Source organism: Melozone crissalis, unplaced genomic scaffold (genome assembly GCF_028551555.1).
Source record: "Melozone crissalis strain CALT ecotype California unplaced genomic scaffold, PUWL_Pcris_2 ptg000027l_1, whole genome shotgun sequence".
Classification (NCBI taxonomy): Eukaryota; Metazoa; Chordata; class Aves; order Passeriformes; family Passerellidae; genus Melozone; species Melozone crissalis.
Window position 1 is genome coordinate 61568934 of NW_026535805.1, and position 11793 is coordinate 61580726.

Below are 11793 nucleotides of genomic sequence, written 5' to 3' on the forward strand. Positions count from 1 at the left end.
CTGATTATAAGTTTAGTCTTGCCAGCACAATTAGGTATAATCTCATATGAAAGGCATTATTTCACAGAATCTCAAAAGTCTAGCATCTTGAACAAAACCCAACTACTTTATTATTTAGATGAATAACATACATCATATGGAATATTGTAAGACTGTTCGCAATGGAAAAGGATTTAATGTGTAGCGTAGACATGAGCAGAAATGCTGTTGAAAGTGTTATTTTTAAACCAAAATGTTCCTGTCAGAGGAGGTAATTGTAGTGTTTTTCTGCTAAGTGTGTCAAGTAGCAAGGAGGAGTGTATTTTTGGTGTTGTAAATCCTTTAAAAGCTGGCAGATTGCCCGGCTGTAGTGCCTAAGCATGTATCACACGGGAGGAGTGGTAGTCAGCTGACTTCAGGGTACAGAGAAAACCAAACTGAGGAAAAAACAAGGCAGAACTTTAAACAGAACTCTAATTCAGCTGGTTTAAATAAAACAATTTGCCTACAAAGACTTAAAAGGTAATGCTGAATACTTAATGCTTTCTCTGCATAGTTTTCATCTTCAGTCTGTCATTATTTTGTATCTTAATGCATGCAAAAATGTGAACATTGTCTGATTTTTTAAACTTAAATATTCAGAAGTCAGAAAACAAGTATTTTATGGTAGTTCATGCAATTTAAAATTCTTTCTACTTCTTCATCAAACTTGTTGAAAGGCAAAGACCTTAAGGGTAGGGAGGGAAGCATGATAACGTAATTATAGTCTTATATAACTATCATATCATGGTAAAACTTTGCAATACAAATAACATTCTTTTAAACTTCACTTTCTGTACTTAATCCAGTTCATATGTTCAGTGCATTTAAAGTTACTGAATCATTGTGATTTATACAATCTTACACACATAAATTGTATCTAATTACATTATATATTCTCATTCAAATAATCTTATTTCAATTTCCAATTATTAGTTTTAGATTATGCCATTCTGTGCTGTATTTGCTACTTGATTTTTAAAATCCTTTTCCAACCTTTTTACTGCTTTCATGTTTTCTCTAAATCCATTCAAGTGTGCTCATCTCTTAAGGATATTAGTCCAAAGGATAGTCTCTAGGTTCTTTTTCCAGGATCTTTTCTGCAGTCTCCAATTTTTAATGTGCCAAACACAATAATTTACCATTCATATGCAAACAAAACTATCTATCTTCCCTCTTGACAGCTGACTTCAGCAGTTGTTGTTTGGTTGGGTTTTCTTCCAACCACACCATTGTACTAAGAGAGAAACATGTGAAGATGTCTTTGCCTGATATGAGCCAACAGTTCTTCCAGAGACAGTTTCCAAGATACAATAACCAAAGAATATATATTTAATTATTAATTTTTCTCTCCAAATAGAATAGGGTAACTAATTATTTTTTAGTGTGAACCAGTTGCTCTGTCCCAGAAATTGTAATTTATTACCTGGATTTTTGCCATATACAAACATTATCAGACAGGTTTTACATTATTTATTTGCTAATCATTAACAAAACTACAGAGTATGTTATGGTAGTTCTGACTCATACAGAATTTCCTAAGGAAGAAGATAGCCAGTAAAAATCTTGCTATTGAACACTACTTTTGAGTTCTACTATTTCTTAATCTACTCAATGAATAGTTTTGTATTGCAAGATATTAGTTTGAATTCTGAATATTATAGCATTTTAATGAAAATTTTACAAGCATCTTTTATGCAATAGCATATCCAGTTATGCAAATATGCAATAGTTTGTGCAATTCTGATCAATGAAGGCAACAGCCACCCTTAAAGTAAAATCAAAGGGTTAAATTGTTTTGCATAGAAATTGATTATCAAGTAGTAACTACTGTACTTCAAGACATAAAAAACCCCCCTTTTGGAAAGTAGATGTTTTGCAAAAAAGATCCTTGAATATCCATCCCTCTTGGAAAGTTTGTACAAAGCTAGAAAAGTGCAGGTGGAACCTGGCATGCCAGGGGAGAGAGGCCATGATGGAACAGCAGAGTCTGGGGGAAAAAGCCCCTTACATTCATCACACTTTCAACAGCTACACCAGATGTAAGCACCACAGGTAGGGGAAAATGTACCCACTGCCTTGCCTTGTAACTCACAGGTTACATATTTGAAAAATAAAAATTAAAGCACTGAACTTTAAATCAGTTTTTCCCTTACTTTGTCTGAGTTTTCAATTTGATTTGCCAATGTATTTACTTGAGTATTTCTATTCCATATATTTTGGCCAAGTAATATTTTTTCATCATCTGTTTAGAAATACTCAGTATTTCAACAGTTGTTAATAAAGGGTATCAGAATACAAAAGGTTTTCCAAGGAAAATCTAGGAATTCCTGAACTTATTTAGGCCTGATTTAAAACATTTTTTGCCAACAAGAGTTGATGAACTATTTTTCATTCCTGAAGTAAAGTCCATAAGAGAAGTGTTCATGGCCTTGTAGGGGAGAGAAGGGAGCTGCATTGTCAGCAGTAGCCTGACAGTCTCCATTTAGCATCAAACCCTATTATTAGAACAATTTATTTCTACCATATTAAAAGGTATTATTCTGAACTCTCATAATTACAGATACAAAGATATGAAGACAAAATGATCTTCCTATATTAATTTCAACTCAATTGCATGAAGTTACTTTGCTGCACTTCAGATCACTGTACACTGCTGGTATTGTCTGCATGATGACACTGATGTAAGTCCTGGAGAATGTTTACTCATTTAATTCTGACATGCTGACAACAGCAAATATCACAGAAGTGTGGCCATACACACCTCCAGCAAGTCTTAAGAATTTTTAAAGGAGAAGGATAAAAAACTTCTCTAACTTCAAAACCTTCTTCCTTACAGGTCTTTGAAATTCACTGCAACCAACAGAGAATGTCCTCCAACAGCAGCTGCACAAATGGTTATTACAAGGGAAAGACAAGACAACTAAATATAAAGAACTTCTCACTATTACTGAGCAAATTCATATGAGGGCAATAGTACAGATCTACTTTAAAAAAATATTATTGTTTATAAAAGCAACAATTCCTCACTAGAGACCATTCATACCTTAAGAGCTCGGACAATGTAATTGGTTCTCTCACCCAGAGTAAAGCCAAGTAACAAAATGAAAGGGTCATTGGCATTGTCATCCTCAGTTTCTCCTTTTGGTTCTTCATTAAATACAAGCTGCCATCTACTGATCCAGAGTACACGGAGGTGCTTTCTTGGGTTTTTGTTAAAAGAAAAGAAAAAAGGCAATTGATATGATAGATACATGAACCATGCATGCAAAAATCAAGATAAAGGAACATACAAGACTTGTTCAGCAACTAGTAACATTTTGAAATCATCACTTTGAATTTTTTGCTTGTTTGTGTGCTTTTCTATGAAACAATTTAACCCCAATTTATTAATCTACCACAATATGAGAAGAGAACCTGTTTCACAAAGTGCTATTCCACTTGACTAGGACATTAACTCCTATAGAACATATAACTAGTAGTACTTATGAGCCGGAAATACTGTTTTCCATTTGAGACTGTGAGGAAACAAGGGAAAATCTGATGTACTTAAATCAATGCCTCTGAGTTTGGGATTAAAACACAGTTTTAAACTTCAACACAGGCAAGACTTTAATGAAAAAGTCATTTACATTGCAGAAATGTTACTGATGTTAAAAGTCTGCCCTGAATCCATCTGTCCAATGAATATATAATCTCCAACTGTGGAAACAAAGGTATTCTTTAAAAAAATGTACATAAATTCAATGTCAAAGAAATAACTTTAGAACAAGAATGCAGGAAATGGTGAAGAGGGTGGGAAAAAACCCAAATAAATTAACACCCAAACCTCCCTACTCCCTTACTCAGGTGAATCACTAAAAACTAAGAGAAACAGAGAAAAGAGAGAATTTTGTTTAGTAGAGTAATTTATGAGTTTGGAAACTTTTCAGCAGTGAAACCTGAGACTTCGAGAAAAGGGGATAAAAAAAAAATTAAAAAAAAAAAAGCTGTAAGCCCCTCTTCCCTACATCATGACCCAGCCAGGATGAACGAAAACGTATTTAAAGCACACTGGCAAAAAATGTCAGCATTGACTCTGCAGGGATTTTCCTCACTTCACTTCCCCACAAACTGTTCACCCGTTCAGGCAGGAATGGCGAGAGCTGGATCCACAGCTCCCCGGCTGGGAGGGCAAGGGCAAAGAGCCCGCTGGAAACAGCCGGGACCTGCCGAGAGCCCGGCAGCTCCGCGGGCTGGCGACAGCCACACCTGCGAGGTGCCAGGGTCACCGGGGCAGGGCCACAGCGCCCGCAGGACGGGGACACCGCGCACAGCGCCTTCCAAGGCCGGACTGCGGTGCCACCTACCGGCCCCGGAGCCGGCGCTGCGGGCACGGCACGGCCCCGGCACAGGATGGGCACAGGCCTGGCACAGGATGGGCACAGGATCGGCACGGCCCCGGCACAGGATGGGCACAGGATCGGCACGGCCCCGGCACAGGCACAGGCTCTCAGAGCCGGCCCGAACGGCCGGGGCAGAGCAGAGCGTCCCAGCACGCACAGGGAACAAAGGCAGGAACACGGGAACATCGCTTTAATCCCTGGAGTCAACTGCTTCACCTTTCACATGGATACCTGCGCTTAAAGGCAGCTTCGTGACTGAAGCTTCATTGTTAATTTCACATTCAACTCAATTTATTTAAAATAATCCTCATTATATTTGTGGCCTTAATGATGGCACACAATTTCCTTTTATTTCTTCCAGCTTATGCATGGCATGACAACGCACAGTTACACACAGCTAATAATTTAAGTTTTATAGGCTTCTCTAGCATTATCTCAGTGCTATACTCAGTGGAATTTGCTATTAACCCTACACAAAAATAACAAAAAAAACCAAAGCCAAAAAACCAAATGCCATCGGGACAAGCCTCTTAGGGAAAGAAGGGTGTTGAGCTTTCTAGTCAGTAGCAATAACAGCTCAGCAGAAATGACCTCAAAGAAAATATTTATGAATCTTCACAAGAGATTACAATAGACTAGAACACACACCCTTATGTTGAATTTCAATAGACAAAACTATTTCTATGTTTGTCTGATTTCACTGACATTTACTTTAAATATCACTGAACTCGTAACTAATTTCAAGTGATTTCAGTGAAATTGATGTCTACTGGAAGCTGAATTCAATCTCTGAAACAACAAACCAAGACAATAAATTATGGCCTACTTAGGACTACCTTGTTTTCTAAAACTTTAAGCAGCAGACCTATAAAAGGCACAAGTACTGAGGAAGAAAGGAGCTACCCTGGACACTAAAAAGGGGAAGGAAATTCAAGGGAATACTTTCACTGGAAATTCTTCACTCAATTCTTTCCTTTTTGTATTATATTTGTATAACACCCAAGATTCTACATGCACAAACATACAGTGACTCTTTACCTCAAAATGTTGTCATTTTAATATATAAGGATGAAAGGTTCTAGTATAATATTTTAAAAATTTTGCATCACCATTTTTATACCTTTTCTCCCTAATTCTGTCTGGAGTTTTCTAATTGCTGCTGATCAAATTTCTCATGCTATTACCACTTCTGGACTTAACAAAATAAAAAGTTTAAAAAACAAGATTGCATTCTTCTGAGGGTAGAGAGGCAATATCATAGAAAAACAGAAACATGCCATAAGGAGGATAGTACATAACAAGGGAATAAGAAACACAGAGACGGATAAAGAAGGAAAAAGTAAGCAAAGAATAAAGCAAGAGAGAAAGCCATCCCAAGTTTAAAACACAAGCCAAAGCTTTCAAATATGCCTGGCAATGCATTTCCAGTATCAGGCATTCCAGCATTGTCTGGTATTACACTTGCCCAGCAGAACCTAATACTCCATTTCTCTACAACAATTCACAATTCTAATGAAGAAGTTCAGCATTCTGTTGGTACTTTCCTGCTGCTATTGTGAGCAGAAAAGAGAAACTGATGGAATGGTAAAATATGATTTTTCATAGAAGGGGTCATTGGGAAAGCAGTAAAAAGACTCTGGAGACAAAAGATACAGAAATACCAAAATAATGTAAAGAAAAAATTAAAAAACTAAATATATGTATGGGAGAGAAAAAAGAATACACCGCCTTAAAGAACAAATAGATGATTTTAACATCAAAGTCATGACACACAGCTCTGCTATTGGTTAAATACAGGTTAAAAAATGGTTAAATATGGTTCAAAGCTGCTGTGTTTGTGAACATCTAGCTTAGAAGATATAACAGCAATTTTTTTCCCACTCCAAACAGGAGGCATGGAGCAAACTTGCTATAAACCAGAACTTCCTCCTGCATTTCCCACTGTATTTCCAGGTCCTGTTCAACTTTTATCTCCTTGGGTGGGGGTTGGAGGAGGAAGTCTTCTATTTCTGGTAGAATATAAAGTAGTACAGTGTCATACAAGACTGAAAACTTTACAACTTCCAACCAGTTCCTCCAATTCACTGTGCACAAATATACTTTAAATATTTTTATATTTAAAAACTACAGAAAAATTGGTTTTCAGATAGTCCAGCTGACTGCTCCTACCTGAGACCTTGCTCACTGATGAGGCAAAGCTGCAGTCGGTCTGGAGATCCCCCTCACTTTCAGAGAGAGACAGCAAGTGCAGGAGGCTGGGTCTCTCTGGGTCACTGTCCACATCAGTACTGCTCTCACATACCTGGGGTTTGTAAATAAATATTTGTATTAACTACTTTTAGGTACAGTTTTGATCTTAATAAACCACATAAAGCATAACAGATGCAAAATTAACAGCAAAAGTTAAAATCCAAAGTGTTCACATTTTTACTCCACGAATCACCAGTAAGTGAGGAAAAAAAAAAAAAGAAAAAAAAAGAAAAGGAAGTACTTTTCAAGGATTTCTCAAGATCAAAAAACTTCCAGTGGTTACATTTTAATCTGCTACAATGACCAGAAAGTTGGCAACACACAGAATCAAAGCTTGATCAAATGAGTAACTTCAAGAGAGCAGGCAGCAAAGGATGGTAGCTGATGATACAGTTTGCACTGTCATTTGCATTTACTGATTATCTATGTCAAGACAAAGCAAAACTTTTAAATAAGCAGTTTCAAATAGTCACAGAAATATTCATCTCTTGAAATAAGACTACAAAAAACTCCAAAACCCAGTAACATGGACATGTGCAAGGCTGTTTATACGATCTCCTTCCTACTGAGGTGACATTATTACCAGCAAGATACGTCGCCTAAACAAAGAAGATTTCTGTTGTTGCTTTTAAAAAGATACCAAACATCTCATGGGATTGGAGCTTTCACTTACTGATAATGTTTTGATAGTTTCCCCAGCTGGTCTCTTGCAATATGCCTGTTTGCTCTTCTGAAGGTAACACCTCCAAAAACTGCACAGAATTTCATCCTGATAAACACAAATGGATGGTAAATGGTACAATGTTTACAGGATCATTAATTGCTGAGAGAACAGAGTGTAATTTCTAACTCAGGAATCTGAATAATATTCCATCTCTAATTTTACTAACTGTGATTTATAAAATACATTTCAAAATTAACAGAGAAACAAATTTTTATTTCATATGCTCAATGATTCTAAACAGGGACTTGTGTGATTCACTTTAAAAATTAAAATCTTTTAAAATCCCACTTTCTGTAACACACACACACACACAGAGTGTACAATTCACACTGACATCTACATACCTTCATTTGTGGACATACTCCTAATGCTTCAAGAGCTTCCACTTGTTTCTTGAGTACAAGCTGAAAGCCTTCACAAATATACCATTCACAACCTCCATCTAAGGAAGAAAGAAGGGGAACTATGTTTGTTTGTATTATTTTGGGTTTCTTTAACCTTATGCATACCTATCCCCATATCTTTATTTAGTAATTTCAGACCCTAGTGCATAAACCAGCTACACTGAACACTCCATTAACTTCCATTTATTCACAGCCTTAAACGAGAAGAAAAGTTACTGAACAAGAACTTCACACATTTCCCAAGAATAATATAATTCATTATAATGTCTAGTGTGGCATTTGTAATTGAGCAGAGCATTGTTAAATTACCAGTTTAAAAATAACTGAGAACCTGCCATTAAAGATGAAATATGAACATTCCTTTCCCACCCCTGACACAGAAAACTGGAACATTACAGTAGTGAGTCAGGCAAAAAACAACCAATACCACTTTGGTGCTTTACCATTCTCTCCCATAGAATCATACATGTTTAAATAAAAGAATATCCCAACTTCTAACAAATCCTAGCCCAACATGAATCCCACAGGGAGTGGGCCTGCTCCAATCTAGTCACTCTTTCTTCAAGGCTGCATTGCAATTACTTTTTGCCCTTATCTCTCTAAATTTACTACTAACCTTTTCTACAGGCCTTTGGTTTTAGAAATTTTCTCTGCATTTCTCAACTCCCTTTTCATTCCTTCCATACCTGTTCTTCACCACTTTTGTTCTGAAACACACCTTGCATCTCCCCATCTTGGGCATTATCTGCCCAAAGCTTCTGCCCTGCTTTAATGATGCTCTCTTAACTGCTAACCAGTGAGCTAACAGACACAGCTTACTCCCAAACATTCATGGAATACAGTGTAACATGACTGCATTCTGAAGGTAAGGATTTCTTTCTCAAGAAGCCTGGGGTTGGCTAATGACCTTCTCAACAGGATACATTAAAAGCATGAGTGGTCCAGACTTTAGAAGCAATACAGGATAAGGAAAAGTGGAGGGGTCCTTTTCACACCTCCCTTCACTTCCACACAAGTGCTCTTTTTGAAGGAATGTAGCAACCCACTGCCTCTGCAACAGAGCAAAGGTAGATGAGCATATCAGAGAGAAAGATAACCTCCCACTTTATTTGGCATTTTAATGCAGTTTTGTTTTCTGAAAGTGGCCACAACAGTAAGAGATGCATCCAGCCAACACAGAATATCCACACAGCTCTAGCAGAGCTTTACCACTACATCCTTATGGCCCAGATCCTCCTGTGTAATGACCACTGTTCTTCTGAATATTCATAAATTAAAAGTAAAAAAGTGACTCTGGATGAAAGATGAAGACTGGTTCAGCTACTGGAACTGACTGAAACCTCTTCCATGCAGTTTGTGTGTAAGCTGAGGGCCCAGTGCCTGTAACACAGCCAGACTGACACCAAGACCTGGACCACCATCACACCTCACCTGCCAAGACAAACAACCGCTCTGGTTTTGTGATAGCCATCAGAGGGGAGGAACAAAGGATCACCACATCTGAATGCATGCCTCCAGTAGCTTCAGTGAGTATTTGCTTCCAGAAATCAAAGCAGCAGTAGCACATAGCTCCATTCAATCAAAAAACCCCCACCTCTGGGCTCACCAGAGGTCACCTGTGGCTCAGGAAGTCACCAAATGTGATCTCTGAAGGTTGTGGCAGCATCAGGGAGGTGCATTTTGCTCCACTCCTACAGTCTTTCTTGCCTATCTGCTTTTGTTCTCCACCAAAGACATAATGGCCATGGTGAACAGTGGCTGAACAGCCACCCTTTTGCAAAAGACAGAAACTCATACATACCATTTTTTTCCTGCCTTTTTAAACCTTTGGAGATTGTTTGGACTCTTGAATTAGTAATAAAATCAGTGTTTACAACTTCTCTAGTTCTCTGCAAAAGAGGAATACAATTTAGCGAAAAAAAAAGAGCCGGGTCTAACTTGCATAGATTGTCCCATCATAAAACATAATGGAAGAATTTACTCAAAGTTCCAAAACTAACAGAAGACGAGACAGTCCGAACTTTTGATTCAGAAATTTCAAAAGTAGACAATTACTATCATGGACACACAGGTGACATGCATCAGGGTTTGCCTAGATTTGGACTGCACAAAAGGCAGCAACACCCAGACAATGCTTCTAAGGCACTTAGAAAGCACACTGACACCACAGCTACAGCAACACAGCAGGTCAGGATGGCTCATTCTAAATGTTGGGATTTCAAGGAACGTTAGTTTTCAATAGTGTCAGCTAAAGCATGAGGAAATGCCCTCAATGCCAAGAAGAAAAATCTGTAATTTTCTTCTATAAAGTCAAGAAGCAATCAGAATAAACATTTTCCAAGGCAGTAACTCATCTTTTTACCTCAGTAACGTTGTGGCAAGATCTACAATAAAATCTGCCTCCATCAGTGAGACCCCAGTTCACTTCTGAACACTGAGCACAGCGCTCGTTAAAATCTCTCTGAAAGAAAGAAAAGCCAGAAGACTTTCACAATCGCTTAAGTAAAACAAATGGCATTATTGCTAGGCTACTGCACAGCTTCTGAGATGATTTATAGAGGAGAGGATTTACAGCCTTTGTGTTAGCTCTGGCTGGAAACAAGCGATCAGCGCACTTGCCATCAGCCGCAGTAACTCTGAGCACGTAATTGTAGCTGGGAAGCGCCCGTGTGTGTGAGCGGCAGAACAGCAGGAATGGTGATCCACGCCTCGCACACACGTGGAGCGGCTTTCAATAAAGCCATCCATCCGAAATTCAAAAGGAGACACAAACTCGAGTGGGAAGCGAAAAGAAAAATATATTTCTAGAACTGTAAAGAAGCACACGCGGTGAGAGAAAGCCCGCACGAGCCGGTGCTTCCCGGAGAAACGGGAGAGGGGAAGAGAAGAGGGAAACCGGCAGATTAAAACTAAGTGGTTTCCAGAAACGCCCGCTGCGTGCGTGCTGGGGAGAGGCAGCTCGGCCAGGCCCGGCTGAGGGGTGGCCGGCACCACATCCGCGGCCGGCACCACATCCCCGGCCGGCACCGAGCGCTGGCCAACCCCGAGGGGCCGGGCACGGCCTCGCCCGCCGCCTCCGGGCCCCGCTGTGGGCAGGTCCGGGCCGGGCCGGGCCGGGGCAGGAGAACCCGCCGGCACCTCCCCCTTTCCCCCTGTCCCGCCGCCCGCAGCCGCTGCCCGCCCGGCGGGGAAGCGCCCCCGGCCCTGCGAACCCCGCAGCCCCACCGTGTCCTCCTCGTCCATGGCGGCCGCGCCGGGGGCGCACCATGGCAACCGCGCCGGGCGGCACCGCGGCCCGCCTGGAAACCGCGGCCCCGGCGATTGCGTTCCGGGCCGCCGCGGGCCCCCGCCAGGGGACACGGGGGCTCCAAGGGGTCACTGCGTGCCTCACTGAGGGGACATAGATCCAGGTGTGGGACATTGGATAGGAGAAGGAAATTCTTTCCTGTGTGGGCTGCAGCAGGGTGTCCAGGGAGGTTGTACACGCTGCACCTTTGGAAATGTTCAAGGCTGGCTTGGATTGATGCCTTGAGAGGCTCCCTGGACAGAGGCTGAGCTGTGGTAAAGGAATAAAGTCGGGATTCACTAAAAGGCCGTCAAGGGATACACCCTGGGCAGTACAAGAGCCTGGCCATGGCTCTACCCAAGATGGACTCCAAGTCACGAGTTTTCACACTTTATAAGTTTTGGTCCATTTACATATTTGGATTAATTGTCCAGTTACAGCTCCAGGTTATGCAGTCCTATCCTCCTAGTTTGCTCTCCTCAATTCTCTCCTTTTTACACTTTTTTGGCCTGAAGCTGCAATGGTGTCCTTGGTTCTTGGCTGGAAAAGGATTGTTTTGTCTGACTAAACTGTGAGGAGAACTTGCTAACACTTTATATGAAGTTCAGAGTTACACACTAATGCAGTACAGAATCTGGAAAATATGAAAGTTAAAACTGAAGGCATCAGAGGGGGCCCCGGGCAGCTTGGTCTGGTGGAGGTGTCTCTGCCCATGGCAGGGGGGAC

The 11793-nt window shown here is 40.4% G+C and overlaps 1 protein-coding gene across 1 annotated transcript in view; it reads right to left on the reverse strand.

The window, feature by feature from the left end:
- TAF1B (TATA-box binding protein associated factor, RNA polymerase I subunit B) overlaps positions 1-11067 on the reverse strand; it is a 45796-nt gene extending 34729 nt beyond the window's left edge. Inside the window, exons 1-7 of the mRNA XM_054280471.1 lie at positions 11007-11067; positions 10144-10242; positions 9583-9670; positions 7722-7819; positions 7327-7422; positions 6573-6705; positions 3065-3221 (exon numbers count right to left, since the gene is read on the reverse strand). Coding sequence (XP_054136446.1) covers positions 3065-3221; positions 6573-6705; positions 7327-7422; positions 7722-7819; positions 9583-9670; positions 10144-10242; positions 11007-11024 — 689 coding nt within the window. The 5' untranslated portion in view covers positions 11025-11067. The remainder of the gene's footprint in view (positions 1-3064; positions 3222-6572; positions 6706-7326; positions 7423-7721; positions 7820-9582; positions 9671-10143; positions 10243-11006) is intronic.
- Between the last annotated feature and the right edge of the window lie 726 nt (positions 11068-11793).